Below are 26019 nucleotides of genomic sequence, written 5' to 3'. Positions count from 1 at the left end.
TCAGCCAGTAAAGCAAGGTTCTGATACATGCTATCCCATGAATGAACTCTGAAAACATCCTGAGTGAAAGACATAAAAGGATAAATATTGCATGACCCTACTTAAATGAAATATCTAGAATAAGCAAATGCATAGATAAAAGTTTATTAGTAGTTACCAGGGGCTAGGAGGGAAAAATAGGGAAGTACTACGGAAGGGGTACTGAGTTTTTGTTTTGGGGGATAAGAAACATTTAGAAATGAACAGTGGTAACGGCTGCACAACATGCTGAATATAATTAATGCCACTGAACTGTACCCTTAAAAATGGTCAAAATGACAAATGTTTCGTTATATTTCACCACAACAAAATAGGAAAAAAAAAAAAAGCCAGGCAATAACACTTTGGAAAGGTGAAGTACTAGAAATCAGGAAAAAATGAAAACAAAGCGTAACAGAGAAAAGCCTACTTTCTCAAACTCAAAAAATAAATAAATAAATGTCATGAAAATAAAGACTGAGGAATGACTACAGATTAAAGGAGGCTAAATAGACATGACACCTAATCTTGGATCAGGAAGGGAAAAAAAATCACTACGAAGGGCAATTTGGGGACAATTACCAAAATTTAAATATAGACTTTACATTAATTAGTTATATTGCATTAACACTTCCTGAATTTAATAACTATACTATGGTTATGGAAGAAAATGTCTGAGTACAATGTCTCCAACTTCTTTTCAAATGATTTAGGGGAAAAAAGAGGTAAAGAGAGAAAGTGGTTCTAGGTAAGGGGTATGTGTACTACGCTGGTAACTTTTCTGTAAGTTTGAAATTTCAAAATAAAAAGTTTTTCAGAAGGCAGCACGACCTTTTACTGTTTCTTTTTTCATACATTTGATTACCATATAACACCAACGATCACTAGCACACATACCTCAGGAGCAAGGACAAACGTCTGCATGAATCTCCTCAAAGCCTGGTTGTTATTAGAGAGCAGCCCCATCACCTGGACTACTACACCATCATTTAGAGTAGCATGAGCGTCAACATGGCGAATCTTAGTGTGGCAGTTGGTAAAGTTTTGTGACATCACCTTCCTATGAATTTCCTAAGAAATAAAGGAAAGAATACCTTAAAATTTATATCACCTTCAATCAAAATATCTAACACACAAATTTGTATGTTTGAATTATAAATACACAGATCTGATTTTGTCTTAGTATACCCTACACTCAGTGACCACACTTGAGTCCTTTAAAATAATTCCACCGAATTGACACTTAATGTTTAGGAAAATCCCCACACTAAAACCAATCACCTCCTAATGTACCTAACATACAAAAACTTCAGAATATATCATGCAAAATGAACAACTGTGATACAACATAAGCTTCTCAGCAAATATCATAGTCTATTAAGCATGTATCCGCCTTAATTTTATGGGTTATTTTCCAGTTGCTTAATGCCCTTCGTAAAGCTTGGTATGCTTACTTTTTGTCCATAGACCGCATCTGCTGGTTTTCCATTTGAATCCAAACCTCCATGGACATAAGAAGAGTTTTTTCCATAAAATCTGTACAACAGGAAGATAATTTACTTGTCATCTCCAAGTACCCTAAGACCGAGTATTTTTCATTTTGGTACCTATCTGCCTCACTGACCAGACTCACAAGACAGGAATGTGTTTTCTTGTTCATCTTTGTATGCAATCATCTATTCCATCCCCTATGTGGCACTCAGTCAACATTTGCAAAATGGGAATGAATTTGGTCAATGAGGCAGAACACTAATTTACAAGTCACAAGTTTCAGGGTTTCAGGGTAGATGATCGTGCTGGAAAGATCTTGTAGTTCATATAAGGAAGGCCACTTAAGATAAAACAGAAGTTCCTATTTTCCCTTAGGAAGAAAACAGGCAATTAAACTGGGGACATCTCTATTCTCCACAGACTTAAAATTCTTTTATATCTTGAGAATGCATGTGAACAGCTCTCACTAAAAACCCAGTAGCTCATGGAGGTGTTTTCAGAAGTTTTCAACAATTTCTGCTGATATTGTTAAGAACTTCAGATTTCAATTTCCCATCGATTCTGACTCATAGCGACCCGTGACCCTATAAGTTGACAGCAATGGGTTTTTTGGTTTTATAGCTTAATTCACCTACATTCTCAATTCCCTTGTTTTCATTAAAACAATAGTCCATTAGGAATGCAACACACATACACACAAACACACAAAACGCACCAACCCAGGAAGAACCACTATTAGGATTTCTTGGAACCTGTCCTCCAGATAAATCTTTTTGTCATAAATGAGACAAAACATATTCTGTGTTGTGACCTCAGTTCCGCAAGAAAAGGGGCCCACAAGAACCCTAAGTCTGCATTACTGCTTTAAATACTATTAAAAAGCTTTATGTCAGCACAACCAATGACTGCCCTGACAGGGAACACAACAGAGAACCCCTAAGGGAGCAGGAGAGCAGTGGGATGCAGACCCCAAATTCTCGTAAGACCAGACTTAATGGTCTGACTGAGACTAGAAGGACCCTGGTGGTCATGGCCCCCAGACCTGTTGGCCCAGGACAGGAACCATTCCCGAAGCCAACTCTTCAGACATGGATTGGACTGGACAATGGGTTGGAGAGGGATACTGGTGAGGAGTGAGCTTCTTGGATCAGGTGGACACTTGAGACTATGTTGGCATCTCCTGCCTGCAGGCGAGATGAGAGGTGGAGGGGGTTAGAAGCTGGTGAAATGGACACAAAAAGAGAGTGGAGGGAGGGAGCGGGTTGTCTCATTAGGGGGAGAGCAATTGGGAGTATGCAGTAAGGTGTATATAAGTTTTTGTGTGAGAAACTGACTTGATTTGTAAACTTTTACTTAAAGCACAATAAAAAATTAAAAAAAAAAAAAAAAGCTTTATGTCAACCAGAGATTCGGTTCACTGCTGGCTACACCACTTTTCATTATACCTAAATCTCGATAAGAAAAATAATAAAATGTGTGTGGGGGAAGGAGATGTCTTAGAATCAATAAATAACAATATTGACAACAAATATATTAATGCATCAGGTAGTTTCTTTGAACTCCTGCTCCTTTGTCACATTCATCTAACTTCTAAAGGCAGAGAAAAAACTTTAACAAAAGAGAAAGAGAGAAAAGAAAAAAAGTTTGTACATGTGTTCTACCACTTAATAGTCATGTGAATACCAGAAAATTTTCAACCCTTCTGGGCATCTTTATCTGTAAAATGAAGTTAACTCACCTGTAATGGCCTACACTACAAAAGGCTTTTGGTAAGGATCAAAAGAGGGAACAGACGTAAAAGCATTCTGGAAACAGCAAAGCCTTAAACAAACATGAGAAATAGTTTCCCATTTTCAGAAAAAGGCCAGATCTTACACTCAAAATGAAATACATATATTTTTTGCACCTAATAATCATGTGATATCCAATATGCAAGCTGGCCAAAGTATAAAGGAAAAAAAGTTTTGGCCTGATAATTACTTTACAACTTCCATCAAATTATTCTAACAAGTCTGCATAAAAAGACATACAGAGTTTTGTACAATGCAGCATTAGTAGGGAAAATAATGGAAGCAATCTACATATCCATCATTAGGGGACTGCTTTATACCCCTATACAATAAAAACCTTTTGGGATCTGAAAAGCTTGTGAGCGGCCACCTAAAATACATCTATTGGTAGGTGAAGGGAAGGACAACACACAACACAGGGGAGTCAGCACCACTGGACTAAACCAAAAGCTAAGACATTTCCTGAACACAACCAAACACTTCAAGGGACAAAGTAGCAGGGGTGGGGGTCTCGAGATCATGGTTTCAGGGGACATCTGGGTCAACTGGCAAAACAAAGTTTATTAAGAAAATGTTTCGCATCTCACTGACATCTGGGGTGTTAAAAGCTAGTGAGCAGCCATTTAAGATGCATTAACTGGTCCCAACCCACCTGAAATAAAGGAGAATGAAGAACACCAAAGACTCAAGAAAAACATTAGCCCAAGAGATGTAAAGGGCCACATAAACCAGATTCTCCATCAGCCTGAAACCAGAAGAACTAGATAGTGCCTGGCTACCATCAATGACCACCCTCACAGGGAACACGACAGAGAGTTTCTGATGGGGCAGGAAAAAAGTGGGGTACAGAATTCAAATTCCAGTAAAAAGACCAGACTTAATGGTCTGACTGAGACTGAAGAAACCCCAGAAGACATCGGGGGCCACGTCTTCACGTCTCAGAACTAAAACCATTCCCGAAGTCAACCCTTCCTTCAGACAAAGATTAGAGTGGACTATAAGACATAAAATGATACTGGTGAAGAATGTGCTTCTTAGCTCAAGTAGATACATGTGACTAAGCGGGCAGTCCCTGTTCGGAGGCAAGATGAGTAGGCAGAAAGGGACAGGAGCTGGCTGAATGGACATGGGAAATCTAGGGTGGAAAGAAGTATGTGCTGTCACGTTACAGAGAAAGCACCTAGGGTCACATAACAATGTGTGTATAAATTTTTTTATGAGAAACTAACTTGAGCTGTAAACTTTCACTTAAAGTGCAATTTAAAAATATATATATATACACAAATACAATAAAAAATATCTATTGGCCTCTTATAGTCGGGAGCAAAGGAGAAGAAAACCAAAGACCTAAGGGAGCAATTAGTCCAAAGGACTAACGGACCACATGAACCACAGCTTATATGACCCCAAGATCAGAAGAACTAGATGGTGCCCGGCTACCACTACTGACTGCTCTGACTGGGCTCACTACAGAGGGTCCTGGACAGAGTGGAAGTAAAACATAGAACAAAAAAAATCAAATTCACAAAAAAGACCAGACTTACTGATCTGACAGAGACTGAAGGAACTCCCAGGACTATGGCCCTAAAACACCCTTCTGACCTGGAACTGAAGCCATTCCCAGATACCACTTTCCAGCCAAACAACAGACAGGCCCATAAAATAAACAGTAACACCTGAGAGGATCCTGCTCCTCAGAACAATCAATTGTTTGAGATCAAAAGGACATCATCTGCCCAAACACAAAGTTAAGAAGGCAGGAAAGGGTAGGAAATTCAGAAGAAAGCAAACAGAGAACCCAGGGCAGAAATGGGGAGAATACTGACATATTGTGGGGAATGCAACAAGTGTCACGGAACACTTTATGTATAAAACTATTGAATGGGAAACTAATTTGCTCTGCAACTTTTCACCTAAAGCACAATTAAAAAAGTTAAAAAAAAAAAAAAAACCTTTGTGGCCACTACAATTCATACCCTTGAAAGATGACTTCAGATTAACAGGTAAAAAACTAAAAGACAGTATGTTAACAACATGTTTGTATATACACAGAAAATTGTTTAGGGTAGTATGAGACTTCTATAATTTGCTTTATACATCTGTGTTTTAATTTAAGTAAGCATACATCATTTCTATTAAAAGACATTCCAATTTTTTTAAAGCACACAGACATAAAAGTATGTTATTACAGGGATCAGTCTTGAATCTTTTTCAATACATTCTTACTAAATAATGCATGATTCACTAAAAACAAAAAATAGAAATAAAAGTACACATATTATACATTTAGATTTTCAGATGCTTTTTCTGGTAATATGTAAGTTTAGGTCACTTAGTCTAAATTTTTAGTTGTATTTTTTTTTTTAATTATTATATAATGGTAACAGCCATCATTTATTGGTACTTATATGCCAAGTCTATTATACAACAGCCCTACAAGGCATAGAATGAAGATGGGAGGATCTCCAAGCTAAGTACCCATTTATGAAACAGCATGAGACGACGACACAGCATTACCTGTGCAGCATGTCTGGGGCCTGGTTCAGCAGTGTGTAATACTGTCTCACAAATTCCCGCCCGACCAGCAGGGGACTAGGCTTCTCCATAACCATTGCTTTGGTCAATTCAACCTGGGAGGAGGGGAAAAAATGGTCAAACACGTCCAACCTGAAAAATCAAACGCAAGGGGAGAAAGTGGTGGGGAAGATGACTGAATCCTTTAGCCAAAACCAACTCAAAGATAAGGCCACTTCAACAACTGTTAGTTTTTAAAAGGAATAAACGTAATAAGAACAAACTAAACCCACAAAGACCAGGTGAGATTTCTATGCATTCAAATGTATTGCAATCACATGACTACATGAGAGGTGGTGGTTAAAAAAAAGCCACCAAGAATTCATCATTACCCCCAATATTCTACTTTCTTAAACAGGATATAAGAACCTCAAAGGAGTGTACTTCCAACATGCATCCCACTAAAACTTTTTGTAAATTATTAAACTAAGTTAAAAGTGTTACAGTTTTAAGGATTACAACTGTTATTATTTATGGCAATTATTAAGTACACAAGTATTAAAACCTAAACAATAAATATAGCTTTGACATAAACACTCTATTATATTGTTAGTCAAACTAAGAGAAATTTTTAATATCTTTAAAAAGAAGCCAGGAAAATAAAAATTTTAAATGTCTAGTTCATCTTATAATGGGACCAAAATTATCTAAAAATAAAAAGGGGAAAGTTAACAAACAAGATGCTTCTACTCAACAATTTCCAAAAAAAAACCAAAACCAAACTGTTGTCAGTGAGTCGATTCCAAATCATAGTGACCCTATGACACAGGGTGGAACTGCCCCCTAGGGTTTCCAAGTTTGTAACCTTTACAGAAGCAGGCTGCCACATCTTTCTCCTGTGGATTGGTAACTGCCAACCTTTCAGTTAACAGCCAAGCAGTTAACCACTACACCACCAGGACTCCTAAATAATTCCTACCACCTCAAAATTATCATGAGGTTTTATTAAGTTAATATCTTTGAGTGCTAAGAAAGGTACCTGGCACACAGTTAAGTCCTTAATTAGTCAGCCACTGTCAAAAAAACCTTTCAGAAAAAAATATTTGACATGAGATAATCCAACTTTTCATTTGAGAGGAGAGAAAAAAATCACCCTGATTTTAACCATAAAGGCAAACAAAGGAATTATGTACAGTTCTAATTACAGAATAAAAGAGTTTGTCTGGTCAATTTCTGAAGAGGCAGTTTGAGTAGACATGTTTATACTGCTCAACTGGTGCATTTCTGGAGCCCTGGTGGTGCAGTGGTTAAGAACTCAGCCGCTAACAAAAGGCTGGCAGTTCAAATCCACCAGCCACTCCTTGGAAAGAAACCCAGTGGGGCAGTTCTATTCTGTCCTATAGGGTTGTTTAAGTCGAAATCAACTCAACAGCAATGGGTTTTTTTTTTTCGAGTGCATTCCTGCATTATTCTCGAATAAACCTCCTGTTTATATCTGCCCCCTTTACCACATGCTTTGCCTAAATTCAAAGGCCTGTTCTCTTCACTTTCCCCAAATTATAGCCACTTGATCAATAAGGATCAGCTTCCCAGTCATACTAAGAGCAGTTCGCCTGCAGGCATGACTACCAGGTTATCAGCAACAAGAATTTAGAGCCTGAGTCTTAATCAGATGTACTCAAATAGAAATGATCTGAGGCGACCCTCCATTGTTCCCCTGGCTCTTGGTCAAAAAGGGGAGGGTAGATTTTAGGTGTTATTAACCAATCCTAGATTCTTCAGAACTTAAAGGTAACAGCTGGGTATTAGAGCCTGGCAGGCATCTGGCCATGATTTCCAAGTTTTGAGATCTCCCATTACACCTCACTTAAACCAGTTTCTTTTAGTTCCCATGTAAAGTGTCTTTCTTAAAGGGCTTAGCTAGTCTATTTGCAATCCAACATCTGATTCAATCCAAAATGAAAGAAAAAACCCAATATGATTAAGCGACATTTCTACACCTCATGACTAATTCTAGAACTGGCATAGAGGTCTCCCAATTCCCCAGAAACAAGTAAAGCTAAAATTTATCATTTTCATTCCTTTGGCTTGCTCTTAAGGAGCCCTTGGTGCTTCGGTTTGAACCCACCTAGCAGCTCCGAGGCAGGAAGACCTGGTGATCTGCTTCCGTAAAGATAAGAGCCAAGAACACCCTACGGGGACGTTCTACTGTCACATGAGGTAGCTTTGAGTAAAAAATCGACTCGATGGCACCTAACAACAAAGGTTACACTTACGTTTTCTTGTATGTAAAAACGCTAAACAGAAAGTTCCAAGGCTTGAAACTGGTTCTTCCCAGATAGTCACGGCTGAGGACGCGACACTGGACAAACGCGAATTTTTTAAATTTGGGTGGACCAGAACGATAACCGCAACAGGAAAAACTACAGGTTGAAGCCCAGCTGGAAACCTAATCTCCCTCTTAGAAAACAAAAGCAGTGTACACGTTGCATAGCTACCAAATCTCTTGCCAACTGGATTTTGAGCAGAGCTGGAAACAGCAGCGCCCCACTCAAGATGGCACCTAACCGCTCCGCTTTAAATGTGCCTCTCTCCACAATCCTGCCAATAATCCAATCTCATGCATCAGGCTCTTGAAAGGTCTCACTATGCCTCTTCTGAGTCTCCCACTCCAGAGCTACAAACTGTAATTTTTCCTGTTTTGGTCATCATTTTGGATTACTAAAATTGTAAAAATTTGTGTCTGTTCTGGTTTTGCTTTATCAGCCATGACCAAACAAGTTCAAAGCCCTGGAAAGTTTTACTTCCCTGCCTTATCTAAAACATACCATATATGTACAACATAAAAGCAATTTAAAGGGAAATCTTCATGATAGGAGAAAGAAAATGAAAACAGTACACACTAAGTAAATTCCTGTCTTTTCACATTAGTTGTACTCCCTTCTCTTTAGTACTATATACTCTTATTCCCCAATCATTATTACAAATTTCATCAATATCAGACTAGTAACATTAACCTGTTATCTTTTAATATTGCCAAACAGCTCTGTTCTAAAATAAACTTCTAAATAAGATAGAATACTACTACTCACATCCAATCTTCCTATGCATAAAGATAAAAATTATCTAGGCTATATACCAAAGGTAAATAAATAAATCTATATGTGATCTCAACATCTCTTTTCCCCTCTTGGAGACTACCTAAACCAAACAAAATCAGCGGCCATCAAGGCTGAAAAAAAAAAATTAGCACATTACTGATTCGGTCACATCATTATCATCAATATTTTATTTCAGATCATTTTCATAAAGTCAGAGTGTTAACTTTAAACATATTTACATGCTATATTGACCTCTACCTCCTCTGTGGGTTTTTCTTTGCAAACCACTGTAACTGGTAGGCTTGTCAAAAAATCAGTATCATTTGCCAAGTTTCCAAAAATTAATTTTTTTCATTAGTTTAACAGTTTAATAGCTTACATTTACTGAATTATTTTGCAAAGTAGAGACTTCATTAGCATGTTCCAATTTTCTAAACATATGCTACTTTATTTTGGGTTGAAATTGTTCAACTTCAGAAACACGTGGTAGTTATTAGCCCACACTCTGGGACTAAAGTTACAAGTTTTAATGCCAGTCATCAGGGTTGTTTCAAATACACTTGTTAGTTGCCTTCAATTCCAACTCATGATTCAACTAATAATGACCCCATGTGTGCAGAGAACTACTTCATAGGGTTTTCAAGGCTGCAACCTTTCGAAAGCAGATCAACAGGCCTGTCTCCCGACGTGCCTCTGGGTAAGTCCAACCACAAACCTTTTGACTAGTAGTCGAGTGCTTAATGGTTTGTGCTACCAAGGGACTCACAAATGCCCTTACAATCTCCCATTTACACTCTAAGCACTATACAGATACAACCCAACTTATAACGGAATTCCGTCCTGCCGACTCCGTCCTAAGTCAGTTCTGACGTTAGTCAGAAACTTTTTTTTTTTTATGGCCTTTTATTATCAGTATCTTTATTAATAATAACATCAAATGTCTGCAAATAAACATCTGAGAATGATAACATCAGCAAATTACGATTACTAACAATAAGATGTACCAAAAAAACAGTAAAATACAGGTCGTAAGCGTAGTTAGTCTTAACACACATACGTCATAAGTCTGGACCACTTGTACAGCTCCATTTAAGCAGCAGAACTGGCTCCTAAAGTCCCTCCATTAAGCTATTCTGTAATAAATGCTGATCTACCAAAAAGCAAGGAAAATGGTAACAGTATTTTTTAATACAAAAAAATATTTCATGTGACGAAAAGTATTTTAGTGAAAAGAAACCATATTACTTCACTGCAAAAAACAGGACCAAGTCCTAAAGTAAAATATCCAAAGGCTTCAAGAATTTTACATTAGTGCTCTTCAGATAAAACCATGCAAGCTTCTTTCTAAATGTTAAGTGTCGTAAGAGTAACCACCCTATCTTAGTTGACTTTATAGCCCCAAAACTCAAGCATCTCACATATAATATGCATAGAATGTTTTGTTTCATTTAACACTCATTCAAATATTAAAATTTTATACACAAAAAAGCTAAGCAAAATGGATTTCTGATGATCTAACTTTATCAAAATTGAATTGTCAGGTTTTCCAAAATTTAGGTTAAAATAGCAGACACACTGTTTCTTTAACAATGAAGAAAAGTTCACAGAGAAAATCAACCTAAGGTAATAGGAATCAGAAAAGTGGTTGCCTGATGGGGAACTAACTGGAAAAGAGCACCAGGGAACTAGCTGAGGTAACAGAAATGTATATATTTGGGTGACAATTAAAAGAATACTATATATAATTTTGGTTTTTTCATTATTGTTATTATATACAACTTAAAAATTGTCAAACTCTCATCCAAAGACTGCATCAAAAGAGTTAAAAAAATTACCTACCGACCGGGAAAAAGTTTTTAGCTATGACATTTCCAAACAGTCCCTGATCTCTAAAATCTATATGACACTACAAAAACTCAACTACGAAAAAGACAAATAACCCAATTAAAAAATGGGCAAAAGATATGAACAGACACTTCACTAAAGAAGGCATTCAGGTAGCTAACACATACATGAGGAAATGCTCTCAACCATTAGCCATTAGAGAAATGCAAATCAAAACTACAATAGATTTCATCTCGCTCCAACGATGCTGGCATTAATTCAAAAGACACAAAACAATAAATGTTGGAGAGGCTGTGGAGAGACTGGAACACTTATACACTGCTGGTGGGAATGTAAAATGGTACAACCACTTTGGAAATCAATGTGGTGTTTCTTTAAAAAGCTAGAAATAGAACTACCATAAGATCCAGAACTCCCGCTCCTTGGAATATATCCCAGAAAAATAAGAGCTTTTACACAAACAGATATATGCACACCCATGTTCCCTGCAGCACTGTTTACAATATTAAAAAGACTGAAGCAACCAAGGTGCCTGCCCATCAATGGATGAATGGATAAATTATGGTATATTCACACAATGGAATACTACGCATTGAAAAAGAACAGCGATGAATCTGGGAAACATATCATAACATGGAAGAATCTGGAAGGCATTATGCTGAGTAAAATTAGTCAGCTGCAAAAGGACAAATATTGTATAAGACCACTATTATAAGAAACTCAAATAGTTTAAATAGAGAATATTCTTTGATGGTTACGAGACGGGGGAGGGAGGGAGGGTGGGAGGGGGCATTCACTAATTAGATAGTAGATAAGAACTACTGTAGGTGATGGGAAAGACAACACACAATACAGGCGAGGTTGGCATGACTGGACTAAACCAAAAGCAAGGAAATTTCCTGAATAAACTGAATGCTTCGAAGGCCAGCGTAGCAGGGGCGGGGGTGTGGGGACCATGGTTTCAGTGGACATCTAAGTCAACTGGCATAATAAAATCTATTTATATTCTGCATCCCACTTTGGAGAGTGGCATCTGGGGTCTTAAACGCTAGCAAGCGGCCATCTAAGATGCATCAATTGGTCTCAACCTACCTGGATCAAAGGAGAATGAAGAACACCAAGGACACAAGGTAATTACAAACCCAAGAGACAGAAAGGGCCACATAAACCAGAGACTACATCAGCCTGAGACCAGAAGAGCTAGATGGTGCCCAGCTACAACCGATGACTGCCCTGACGGGGAACACAACAGAGAACCCCTGAGGGAGCAGGAGAGCAGTGGGATGCAGACCCCAAATTCTCATAAGACCAGACTTAATGGTCTGAGACTAGAAGGACCCCAGTGGTCATGGGCCCCAGACCTTCTGCTGGCCCAGGACAGGGACCATTCCCAAAGTCAACTCTTCAGACAGGGATTGGACTGGACAATGGGTTGGAGAGGGATGCTGGTGAGGAGTGAGCTTCTTGGATCAGATGGACACTTGAGACTATGTTGGCATCTCCTCCCTGGAGCGGAGATGAGAGGGTAAAAAAAAAAAAGAGGGGGTTAAAAGCTGGTGAAATGGACAGGAAAAGAGAGAGTGGAAGGGGGGAGTGTGCTGTCTCATTAGGGGGAGAGCAATTGGGAGTATGTAGCAAGGTGTATATAAGTTTTTGTGGGGACTGACTTGATTTGTAAAGTTTCACTTAAAGCACAATAAAAATTAAAAAAAAATTGTCAAACTGAACCCTTACATTCTGTATATTTCACTGTATATGAATTATTCCTAGAAAAAAATCTAAACAGGTTTTCACATTAAAAAGAAAATCATTGAGATATGAAAGTAATGTATTAAAATAACTAAGAATATTAAAGTATCCTATAACACCAATGACTACAGAACGTACAGGAAAGTATCTGAAGTGATTTAAAACCACACACTGGAAGTTTTGTGAATAATCTTATTTTTTAAAATCACTATTTTCAATGAAAAAGAAAGAAAATTTTGACAAATTTGAGCCCAAAAGATTTAAATCTATATAAACAGATTAAGTTCTAAGAATCTATCCTAATTAGCAAGAAATGTTTGGTGAATCATCTCTCTGGAATCCTCACCTGTGTTTCTGTCCCAAGCATAAAATACAAGCTATGAGAAATACGTGAGGTAGAATCATGCCTCCTGGGAATATTCTATAATCCCACGCTCATTCATCAGAATTCTCGGTTCTATCAAATTTAAAATAATGAAAATAAGTAAATTCAAATGCATTTGTCTCAGAAAACCTGGTGTTTTGCCAGTTATGATCAAATATGACAAATGCTTTATAAACTACGCATATGAATGAAAACATGCTGATTTTTTTTTTTTACTAAGATACTTTCTCATTTATCAAACACTCATGGAACACTGTGTCCTTTTTAAAGAAGTTTTAGAAATTTCTACAACTATGGACTCTAGCTGTGTCTAATATAATCGCATATGCCAATTATCGCTTACAATAAGAAGCATGACCAAAATTACGAATAGGAAACAAACTAGCTTTATTATTTAAACTGTCAATAGCAACTCTCCCTTCCCCATGCTGATGGGAAGGCTAGAGAACCTCATAGAAGATACAAGCTACTCTCCCAAGTCTGCTCTTCTCAAGCAAGTGTCAAGACAACAAACAAACAATACAAATAGTTGAAATTCAGAGATCTCTCCCTTCCTACACTGCTCTCAGATCAAGGATGCATCTTCTTGGTAGGGTATTACAAGTAACTCGAAAATAATAAGATACACTGAAATCATTATAGCCTAGAAATATTACAGTAAAGAGAATAATAAATAAGGCTATGAAGAGTAAGGAGGGGGTGACTCATTTTCATTGAAGAAAGTTTACTTTGCAATAATTTTATATCCAAGTTTACAATATTCCCACTTGTTTGTGAATATCATAAAATCCCAAAATTGCAGCAGGAAAGATAACACATGGAAATGGTTTTCCACATTACCAAAAAAAAAAAACCCCAAACCCACTGCCATCTTCATCAGGTCAATTCTAACTCATGGAGACGCCATATATTAGAGTATAACTGCTTCATAAAGTTTTCTTGGCTGTAATCATTACAGATGCAGATCTTTCACAGTGCCGCTGGGCAGGTTCAAACCACCAACCTTTAGGTTAGTAGTCGAGTGGCAACCATTTGTACTATCCAGGGACCTCGTGTTCCATATACTACTTCCCCTTAAAAACTTTTTCAAGAAACCGTGAAAAGCTACTACGTGCTAGGTTAGGAAAAGGGAAGAATACTTCTACACCTCAAGAAGGAAGAAAAAACTGGCCACTTAGAAACACTTGAGCAAAAGATATTCTAACTGAGCCATCTAAAACAGAGCGTTACTAGTTTTATCAAGGCTACCTTTAGGCACAAGTATAACAAATGAACTTCGAAAATTGCGAGCCTGGTTTTAAAATAATGAGTATTTGAGATGTAACAAAAGGAATACCCAAAAATTTCTTTAAACCAATTCCCACCAAGCAAAATTCTCCAACACCATTTACTAGCTGTGTCCTGGGACTACTAGCTTAATTTCTCCGTGTGCCTCAGTTTTTTCATGTGTAAAATTAAAATCAGGGTTGCTGTATGAATTAAGGAAACCCCGGTGGCATAGTGGTTAAGTGCTACGGCTGCTAACCTAAGGGTTGGCAGTTCAAATCCGCGAGGTGCTCCTTGGAAATTCTATGGGGCAGTTCTACCCTGTCCTATAGAGTCGCTATGAATTAAAATCGACTCGATGCCCCTGGGTTTGGTTTTTTGGTTTGGTAAGAATTAAGTGCCTGGTAGACAGTAAGCACCAAATAGGAGTTAGCTGCTTTTATTACAATCAGAAGTATTAATTATAATGAAGGAAAGCATTTCTACATCCCACCCTATTCTGTCACCCAGAAGAGTATTTCTCAATTATTTTGCTAGCAAAATAAAAATGGACAATTTTTATTTCCTGCAAGACTAAAAATCTGCAAGGTAGCTTGGACTAAGGAAGCCCAGGGGACTTAAAAACTTTATATATAACAAAACATTTTCCATTTCAACATGTACAATTCAGTGTCATTATGTTCATCACGCTGTGCACCCATCATCGTTATTTTCCATACTTTTCCATCACCTTTACCAGAGCTCAGTGCTCCCTTTGCAAAAACTTTACCTTTATAGAGAGAGGACTGCTAGGTGACTTCATGAGTGCAGTGGTTCACCTATATGAATGCTACATAAGAAGCCTTGCCTGTGTGCCCACAGAACGTTAAGTGCCCAGTCAAACTGTAAGATCAGATCTTAGAGTGGACATCTCAGTTATTTTAACACAACAGATGCACCATCGAGCTACAATAGTTTCATAATGCAGAAAGTTTTCTATGTCTGGTTACTTTCTCCCAACTTAAAGGGTTAAGATCTAAGTAAGAGCTAAGCATCCTCCTAAAAAATCCCTGGTTTCACTTTTAAATTTATTTTAAACCAAGATAATCACTTACTCTGCTTTCTTAAAGTACTATATCAGAATATTTTCTGATGAAGTTTTCAAATTTTAGGCAAGCAATTTACTTTTGACTTGTCACAATTTTTCTAACAGTATCACAATGTGTTGGCTTTAAGATTCCTCAAAGCAAAACAATGAGAGCACGAGTAGCCACTAGCATCAGAAGCTGCCTAACTTCAGGAAAAGGGATGAGAATCATGGCTAGCCCAAAGACGATTCGTATGAGGCCGAGGCCAGGAACACCTCCCCTCTCCAATTTCTTCACCTTTTCTGATATCAGCCTTCCCTACCATGGCACTCCCTACTTCTCTGCTGGGTTCAATAATTTTTGTTGCAATGGTCACACAGAACTCACAGACCATAATCATGATTATGTGCTTTATTAAGGAAGGAAAAGGCTACAACTTGGGATCAGGAACAACTTGGATATAACTGGATACAACTCAGGAGACACGATACGGTTCTTCAATCAAGACAGCTCCCTAGCAAGACAGCTCTCAGCTTCTCTGCCATGTCTGCTGGCAAGCCAGGCCTTCCCGCTGTCTCTGCCCTCCCAGTTAGGGCAAGCTCCGCAAACAAGTGCCCAGAAGCACCCCACTCCATCAGCAAAAGCCTCCTGTCCAAAGGTACTCAGCTTTCTCTTGCTCCCTGTGTCTGCAACCCCACTGTAGCTGTCCCACACTGGTCTCCTGGTTCCTGCTACGCATACTGCCGCCACCATTTTCTCACGGTCTCAGTCTGTCTTCAGTGTTACAGCTCTCTCTCTCTTGGGTCCAGGAGGTTCTCAGCTCAGGGACTCTGGATCCAATGAACACGTTCTGCTCCAGACTCTTTCCCCTAAACCTCTGTGCAGTTGATCCTGATGTAAGCCTACTTCTTGTCTATTTCAAGTCACAGACCTCCCACCAGGACCAGGAACTAAACCAATTCCCTTGGCAGGCCTTAGTCACTTAATTTGCATAGTAATCAACCAATTCCCAAAAAGTCACTTAATCCTACTGGGTGGTTTCATGTATCCTACTTGCATAATATTCTCATCAATCCCTTGCCAGATTATGGCCTAGCCAATCATTTCTGGCAGAATTATAAAGCAAGGCTAAAAGGCCATAAAAAATATAAGAAAAACCCACTGTACTGCAACATGATAAGGATTTAAGGTAATTTATATTACAGGAAAAAAAAGTTTAAAGGGAATAAAATTTATTATTAGCTGCCCATATACACTAAGAAATGTTGTGTTTTACACAATTCTCATCAAATCAGAAATGCACAGAACACCTTCAACTAAGTGCTCTTCCAAAAAAAGCATGCATGACATGAAGACTGGAGATGTCATCAATGATGCTTCACAGATTAATAACACAATCACTGATTCACTGTGATTTTGATGGGCAGACCCTACTACTAATTATTCTATTACCTTCCAAATTCCCACTTTACCTAAAGTTGTCAAACTGCATGGCAGCTTTAAATTCCCCATCTATAACTTTGCTGCACAGAGAAATGAAAGGATATGTCCTTTATCTGAGACTAAAATCAAAATAACAAAATGCCTTAACAGTTCATGAACTGTAAGTGCTGGTTTTAAAAAGAAAAAATACAGTAATATATAATAAAAGATTAGTATTTGGAATGTACGTAGAATTCATATTCAAATCAGTAAAATAACCACCCAAGAGAAAAACAAAGGAAATAGAACAAGCAATTCTCAGGAAAGTACTAAGTGTGCAACAGAGAAGAGAGACTACCTCACTAAGGAACCAGTAAAGTACAAATGAAAACCTATCACTTCTAAGAGACATCGCTCCCCATAGTATACTCAAATCTCAGGCAATATCAAATATTGGCAAGGAAGAAGGAAAAAGAACTTTCAAGACTGTTGGAGGGAATGTCAAGAGGTACAACCACAGTGGAGAACAATTCTGCGGTTGTCAATAAAACCAAAATGTTCTGATGAATAATCTGGCAGTTTTCTTCTAGGTGTATATATCAGAGGAACTCACCCATGTGCACAAGGAGACATGCACACAGAAATTACTGCAGCCTATTTCTAAAACACAAAACTGCTAACAGCTTAAATGTCCATCAAAAGGGAAATGGATAAGTTGTGGTTTATTCACATCATGGAAACCTCTACACATAGGAAAATTATATGGATACTTCTGGGATTTAAAAACTGGTACTGTTAATAGTCATGCTGGGTTAACTGGGGTGAATTGGGACACGTCCTGGCAAACCAGGACGTCACCCTATTTATAGCAGTAAGAAATTCAGAATGGAACAGATCTTAAAAACAATGTTAAAAAGAAAAAAGCCAGCTGCCAAATACATACTGTTATGCTTAAGTGCTTTTAGTATACACTGAGCAATACCAGATATTGTTCATTGGTACCTATGTAAATGTATTTTAAAATATTCCCTAGATGTACAAATAGACATACAGATCAATGGAAGAGAGTTCAGAAATATACCCACATATGACTTGACACCTTATTTTCTCTTTGTTTTTTTTTTTTTAATTTTACTTTAGATGAAGGTCTACAGAGCAAACAAGTTTCTCATTAAACAACACATATATTGTTTGGCGCCACTGGCTGCCAGCTCCAAAACATGTCAACACTCTCCCCTTTTCGACCCTGGGTTCCCCATTACCAGCTTTCCTGTCCTCTCCTGCCTTTTTGTCCTTACCCCTGGGCTGGTGTGCCCATTTAGTCTCGTTTTGTTCTATGGGCCTGTCTAATCTTTGGCTGAAAGGTGAAACCTCAGGAGTGACTTCGTTACTGAGCTACAAGGGTGTCCGGAGGTCACATGGATAGCTTATTTTAAACAGAAGTGCAAAGACAAGTCAGTAGAGAAAGAGTACTCAATGAACAGTGCTAGAAGAATTGGACGCATGCAGAAAAAAATAAAACCTTGACTCACACCTCACACCATATACAAAGTTTAGCTCAAAATGGGCTACAGGCCTAAATTTAGTACCTAGAACTGTAAAACTTCTGGAGAAAACCTGCATGACCTTGGACTAAACAAAGATTTTAGATATGACACCAAAAGCACAATCCATAAAAGAACAAGTTGATAAAATGGACATCATCAAAATTAAGAAAAAAAAATTCTGCTCTGCAAAAGACAGATAAGAATGAAAATACAAGCCAGAGTGGGAATAAATATTTGCAAATCATATATCCGATCAAGGACTTGCATCCAGAATAACGAACTGTCAAAACTAAGAATACAAACCCCATAAAATAAGCAAAACAATTAAAAGACACTTCACCAGAGAACTTATATGAATGCCAAATAAGCACATGACGGAGATTTTGAATGGCATTAGTCATTACAGAAATGCAAATTAACCCCAGTGAGTATCACTACACACCTGTCAGAATAATTTAGGATTAAAAAATGTGACCATATCAAGTGTTAGCCAGGATACAGAGGAACTGAAACTATCACACATTGCTGGTGTGAATACAAAATGGTACAAGAGGGTAAATATATACCTACTGTATGATCTAGCCATTCCACCCTAAGGTATTTATCCAAGAAAAATGAAGACATACACCCATACAAAGACTGGTGCACAACGGTCACAACATTTTTATTTGTAATAGCCAAAAACTGAAAACAAACGAATATCCACCAACAGACAAATAGAAACACTGGTGGTATACCAGCTAAACGACGGAATACTGCTCAGCCATAAGGGTGAATTAACTAGTAATCCACAAAATAATATGAATGAATCTCATAATAATTACACTGAGAGATAACAGAAAAAAAAAAAAAAAAAAGAGCCCATACTGTAGTATCCCATTCATGCAAAAATTCCAGAAAAAACAAGCTAATCTACAGTGACAGAAAAGAGATCAAGGATTTCCTGGGGGCAGAAGGTGAGAGGTAGGGGTAAGAAAAAGCAAATGCAAAGGGCATGACAGAAACCTTTGGGTGTGATAGACATGTTCACTATCTTGACTATGATGGTATCATTGATATAGGATGTATAAGCCCACTGCCACTGCCGTTGAGTAGATTCCAACTCATAGTGACCCTATAGGACAGAGTAGAACTACCCCACAGAGTTTCCAAGGATCGCCTGGAGGAATCGAACTGCGGACCTTTTGGTTAGCAGCCACAGCACTTAACCCCTACGCCACCAGGGTTTCCTCACTGATGTATATGTATATAAAAAAATTATCAGATTAAATACATTAAATATACGCATTTATCATATGTCAATTATATCTCAATGAAAGTGTTTAAAAATATATTCTTAAACCCACCAATAAAATAGTTTGTGAAGACAGAGTAGTCAGGATAAAGGCTGTCTCAAAAAGAGGGGAATCGGAACCTGTGGAAGAAAAGTCTTAAAAAAGTGATGCAAAATGTTAACTGTCAATTCTGAGTACACTGGTTATGTTTTATTTTATAAATTCAATCAAAAAATACTAAAAAAAAATATACCACAATGGTTTGTGTGTACCAACATGAGATCCCTAAAGTACCATGTGTTAAGAGTTTTATAGAAGCCAAAGTCTGTGTTCAAACCAAGAGGCACAGCACCTCACCGGATCTGAGCAGATCAACTGTTCAATTTATTTTCTGAACTCCTGAATTTACCACCTGTCATCTCCCATCAAAAGGATTCCTAATAGATCCACGGAAAACTGGTTGATTCTAGGGCTAGAGCAGGCAAAATACAAGATGGGCCAAGATGGGCCTAGAACACTTGGTAATAAAACAAAATGCTTTAAAAAAAAAAAGACAAAAGGAAGTGGTGTATCAAAAAGACACAGGAGCCAAAACTAGAGCAACAAAATACGGTTAATATTGCACTACAACTCAAAGAGCAACATCAGTAATCCATGAGTCCACATTGAAATAAGTGACTGCATAAAAAAATAAATGAATAGAAACAAATCAGTCCCACAAAAGAATTTCAAAAAATGTAGATGAAATAAAAAATTACTATTTGACCACAATAATAATAGCCACAGGCAATAAATAACCACAGATAAGAATATCTGGATAGCTTCAAAGTCTCTCCCTCAAAATATTAATTACAATGGTAGTTTTTAATGTATGTCCACAAATTCTTTGATTCTCCCTCCCAGGGAGTAGTGCTTCATTCTCCATTCCACCCCTCTTCTCACCTCACAGAGAGTGTAGGTTAGGCTTATTTACCAGCTTCTGATAAATACAGTATAAAAAAGGGGAAAAACACCAACCTAACAGACATGTTAATCAAGTTATCAAGGTTAAATTCAACCCATAATTTATATACCCCCTGGTATGATGTCGTAAGAAGAGCCAATCACTTCTGTGGTATTCTTCCCAGAAATTCATAACCTCAGTCTAATCATAGCAAAACAGACAACCCAAACTGAGAGGCATTCTACAAATACCTAACAAGTACTCTTCAAAAATATCAAGCATGAATGGTAAGAAAGACCTTGTCATACGGAAGAGACTAAGGAGACATGATGACTAAATGCAATATGGTATCCTGGGTTGGATCTGGAACAGAAAAGGGATATTAGTGGAAAATTGAAAAAATTCAAATAAGCCTTATCATTTAGTCAAAAGTAATTTCTTAGTTTTGATAGACATACCATGATTACATAAGATGTTAACATTAGGGAAGCTAGGTGACAGGTATACGAGACCTCTCTGTACTGCAACTCTTACGTAAATCTAAAATAATTTTAACGATAAAAACACTTCAAGGCAGGTATTGGAAAACTTAATTCGCTATTTAATAATATACTACACATAGTTTATAACACTTGCCTGATGTCATTTCTATTAGTATACCTTCCCCCAGCTCTAAGTTATAAGGCAGTAAGCTGTGTTCATAATTAATAAACTGTGTTATTTATAATCAAAATGAAAAGGTAGAGTTAATACAAATGCCTCGTGTATCAAATTCCTAAAAACAGGAATTTCCTACTCTTAGATGCCATAAAACATAAGTTGTTATACAAGGACTGTACTTGAGGCACAGCCTACGGGATTGCAGAAACAGAAGAAACATGGAAGGGCAGGTTGGTGCCACACTTAAGGATTCTGTTGTACCTTTCAACTTTTTTTTTAATAGGGAAAAAACTGGCACACATCTGCAGTACTCTACTAAGTACCACATGGTTTATAAGGTAGCTTAGATGAGGCCATTTGATTAGTTCCTTGAAAAGAGAATTACAAAGATGAAACCTAGGATCTAGTCTTGTCCCCACCACTTATGTGCCCTCATGCGAGTGACTTAAGCTTTTAAAGCTTCAGTTCTCTCCGTAAATATATAAAAAATAGCTAAGATGTGCGAAAACTTTTAAAATATGTAAAACCAAAACCCATCGCCGTCCAGTTGACTCTGACTCGCAGAGCTGCCCCATAGGGTTTCCAAGGAGCGCCTGGTGGACTCAAACTGCCGACTTTTTGGTTAGCAGCCAAACTCTAAACCACTGTACCACCAGGGCTCCAAAAAAAAAAAAAAATTTGCAAAGAGCTACACAAATACATCATACCAATGATTACACCCCTACAAAGTAGACATGTGCCCCATTCAGGAAGATAGGTTTCTTACACTGAAGGATCTTTAATCTTTAATTAAGCACATAGGCTGAACGGCTAAGAAATATTACAATAAGACAGATCCCTGACACAAGTGGAAATCTATCATTTGTAGTCATCTAAAGACCTTATTGCAGTCGTGGTTCAGTGGTACAATTCTCACCTTCCATGTAGAAGACCCAGGTTCAATTCCCAGCCAATGCTCCTCACTGACTCTGTCATTGGAGGCATGTTGCATGTTGCTATGATGCTGAACAGGTTTCAGCAAAGCTTGACAGACTAGGAAAAAAGGTCTGGTGATCTACTTCCAAAAACCAGACAATGAAAACTCTATGGATCACAATGGTAAGATTCTGTTGTGCATAATATTGAAGGCAGACTTGACAATAACTAGCAATGCTAAAGACCCTATTTATTAGATCACAGATTGTAGAGAATTTTTTTTTTAATTGTGTTCTGCTTTATAAAGCCCACTTTTTGTTCTTCATGTGCAGATTATTCCTAGCTCTTCACCCTATCCTTCAGCTTGCAATTCAGCCTTCTCCAACCAAGGCCAGGCATGGTGTCTATGAATACATAAAAAGAAAAAAGAAAGCAGACTTTTGAATAATATTTTAAAATATAAACCTAGTTTAACTGCCACAATGTGATCACTGACTACAGTTGCAGAATCTAAATTTAACTTGAGAGCTGAAGGACCGTACCGCTACTAGGAAAGGTTTCCCACTAGTTGTTGACACCTGGCCAGCCAAAGAAAAAAGGTCTACCTACTTTGACAATGATCCCCCTTTGTAAAGTTTCAAAGCATCCAGCCAATCATAGTTTTGTCCAGTCCAAGGCAGCCTTAAAACACAATATAATAAAACTAGTAACACACAACGCCTATCTAAACTTCCAGATATTTTAAAAACCAATCTAATTGCAAAGCATTAAGAAAACACCAGTGGGCACTTTTATGAAACCAAAAAAAAAAGCTGGTTTAAGTCACAAATTCAGGCTTTACATTAAATCTCATCTTTTGAGCACTGGCCCATCTATCCTTCTACAAATCATACACAACTCACAAACTTATAAAAACTAACCTCTGCCCTTTACTTTCTGTGCAAAGCATTAAAATAAGTTCAAGTAAAAGATCCCTAATGTAAATTACAAAAATTGCTGCAAGGGTCACCAACGAACTTTACCAAATCTCCTGATGATCTCTTATTAAACTATTAGCTAAGAACAGCAAATCAAGTGTGAGGTAAAGAGAAGCACTGCCTACTTTTCTACCTGTTAGAAGAGGTACATCTGCTCCGATTTGAAAGGATTTAACTCTTAACAAAAGTACTAATGGCTTGATTGGAAAGTAAGGCTCAAGTCTTATATTATCACAATTTGCTTCATTTCGCTTGTTTTTGATAAATACATGCACAGCAGGCCAACTGGGGTACCAACAATAGGAACATCACTTAATTTTATTTCTCCCCAAATGACAGCAATTTGCCTGAGGCCAAAAACAGTATTTTGTTAATACTTGAAGGGATTACTGACAAAACTTTCCCTCAATTAATACTTAGTTATTTCATCCCGATAATATTTAACCTCAAGTAGTACTCAAAATGGCTGGAATCAAATGTGTAGGTCTGTCATCATAGTGTGTCAATATGTGATAATCTAAATTGCTCATCTTAAGTCCTAAAACACTTATTTCACAGTTAATCCCTCTGTAAACGCAGGTAACAGAAATTGTTACACGACTGCAAGTTCCAAATAAAACAATGTTATATCCAAATGGAGCTGTAATTTACGGCAACAACTGAAGGTAAGAACTCGTCCACACAACATTCTCATCTTTTACCGCTACTTTTTGTTTAGAAACATGGGGGGAAGTACAAGGTAAAGGAAAACACATGCAAGCATTAAATCCCCTCATTGTCTTAACTTACAAAGAATGTACATAATGTGTACCCTCTGGCTGCAAAAACTCCTTAAAGAGCAATCCTAAAGAGTATGAGCGCATACAGTAAAAAGGACAATTTTTTTTAAAAAAGAAAAAAAAGCAGAACAGGTTGAAAGCCATTCAATTCAAAACTAATTTAGAACAGCTAATCCCAAAGCTTCTTTTGCAGTTTTGTCTTAGAGACACCTGTGATGCAAATTAATAATTTTGACTTGCAACTTAAGAACATTATTTCATTAAGCCAAAGTGTATACAGGCTTTAAAAAATCTAACTCTACTACAAAGATAAAAACTCAAGCCTTCGAAGATGAGAAAGGTGTGTTCCACTTTTTTGCGTCTACACAGGAGCAGAGTAAATGCTCAATAGCTGAATGTAGTAAGGCTTTCAACCACAGAAGATCCCAACTCCACAAGAGTACAATTTCCAACATACCCCTATCACCCGCGATTCATCTAGCATTTACAACCTCCAGAGGTCAAATTTATCCTGTAACGGGGAGCCATCCTTTCCATTCCAATTTTTAACCCACAGATACTGCTGAGATCTGAAACTCTTCATTCTAAACCTCATTTTCTTCAATTATAAAACGAGGAAGTTTAAACTACCTTCTCAAAGGTCTTTCTCAAAAATCTGCTCTGATTAAAAAAAAAAAAAGAAGGATTCAAGACCTACATATCAGAGTCTAACTTCCTGCTGGCGAGAATGTCCCATTACCTCGCTGAGTTTCAAATCTGATGAGGAACACAGTCCATGTTCGTCGGCATTTATTCATTTTTCTACTTTTTCCAGAAGCTGTTAGGGCAGCACACCCCTCAGCTATCCCAGCGAATACAGGCAAAAAGGGAAGCTCAAACCCTCTTTCTTTGTCATAATTCCACTTCCAACCTTTGATCATCTCCGTGGAAGGCCACCACTGGCCTCAAGTACAAATGCCGCAGAGACTTCTCGGCAATTGTGCCTTCCGAGGTGGATGCTGCCCCCAGTGACGACTGCTCTCGGGGCAAAGGTGCCCTGGGACCGCACAAGCCGTTGGAGCAAAGAATAAAACAGGCTCGGGGGCTAGAAGTCAGGCAGCCTGGGTTGAAATACCTGTCCCTTACCGTCTGCGTACCTTTGGCCATGTCACTCCACCTAGGTGCTTTAAAGTCCGCTGTAAAACGAGGAAAACAATTGTACCTACCTCACGGGGTCGTTGGAAGGATTAAACGAAATACATACAAGTTGCTCAGCACAAAGCCTGGCCCAAAAGGAAGGGCTTAGAGACATTAGTTATTGTTATTGCTAATTCTCCATGCACAAGGCCGCTTGCTCTGTACTCCCTGGAAGGTCGAAAAATTCTGATCGCACTTGAAGGTCGCCCCTACCCCTCGCTCCCGGTCCGGGCCAAGTCTGAGCCTCTAGGCGCGGGGAGAAAACACTCGGCTGGCGCGTGGGATGGACAGAGGATGGATGGGGCGGGCGGCGGGAAAAGCCGGCCAGCCGGCTCGCAGTCCCTCCCTGGCCGCGCGAGGCTCCCGGCCCCCCGAGATGGCCCTGGGGCCCGGGCGGCGGCCGCGGCTCGCTCTCGCCCCGCGTGGCCGTTGGACGCGGCACGTGCACGCGGCGGCCACGGCCTCGCGCTCCGGACGGTGGGGGTAGGGGAGGCAGAGAGCCGCTGCGCGCGCCTGCGGCCGTTGGGGGGAAGGGGGGGCGCGCCTCGCGCCGCCGCCACGGCAGCCGCTCGGACTTCTCCGTCTAACAGCAGCCCCAGCTCGGCCTCGTCCTCGGGCGGCCCAGCCCCGCCCACGCCCCAGCCTACCTGCGCGGCTGAGCGGGAGAGGAACAAGCTCTGCTCCACAGTAGGACGGATGGCAGGGGACCCTCACGGAACTGCGTCCGCACACACGCGTGCTCCGCCGCCGGTGTATATAACCACGACTCAGCCTAACTTGTTGCGGCCAGGCCGGGCGAGCGGATGGCCAATCCCGAATGCGCCCTCTGGGCTCTTCGAACCACAATTGGATATTGACTCAGGGTGAAGGCGTGGCTCTTGATTGGCTTGGACTAGGGCGTATGAGACTGTAAGGATCGCGTTTCCCTAGTAACGGATTGGCACTCAGAAAAACCAATAACTTAAAGGTACAGTGAAAAGGAGGGTGGGAAGTTATGTGACCGATACCCGTAATAGCCAATAAATCCATGAAACTACTCTCATTCGCTAAAACGTCGTCCCCTGGGCGGAGATCCGTTTTCCACGCAGGAGCGGTTGCTC

General features: G+C 38.9%; 1 protein-coding gene across 1 annotated transcript in view; it reads right to left on the bottom strand.

Moving 5' to 3' along the window:
* Positions 1-25703, bottom strand: part of G3BP1 (G3BP stress granule assembly factor 1) — a 50742-nt gene extending 25039 nt beyond the window's left edge. The window contains exons 1-4 of the mRNA XM_064278552.1: positions 25567-25703; positions 5817-5929; positions 1473-1554; positions 916-1089 (exon numbers count right to left, since the gene is read on the bottom strand). Coding sequence (XP_064134622.1) covers positions 916-1089; positions 1473-1554; positions 5817-5911 — 351 coding nt within the window. The 5' untranslated portion in view covers positions 5912-5929; positions 25567-25703. The remainder of the gene's footprint in view (positions 1-915; positions 1090-1472; positions 1555-5816; positions 5930-25566) is intronic.
* Positions 25704-26019: the final 316 nt, after the last annotated feature.

The sequence above is a fragment of the Loxodonta africana genome, chromosome 2, assembly GCF_030014295.1.
Source record: "Loxodonta africana isolate mLoxAfr1 chromosome 2, mLoxAfr1.hap2, whole genome shotgun sequence".
NCBI classification, from domain to species: Eukaryota; Metazoa; Chordata; class Mammalia; order Proboscidea; family Elephantidae; genus Loxodonta; species Loxodonta africana.
Note: the sequence above shows the minus strand (reverse complement) of the source record. Positions and strands in the feature narration are given on the sequence as shown.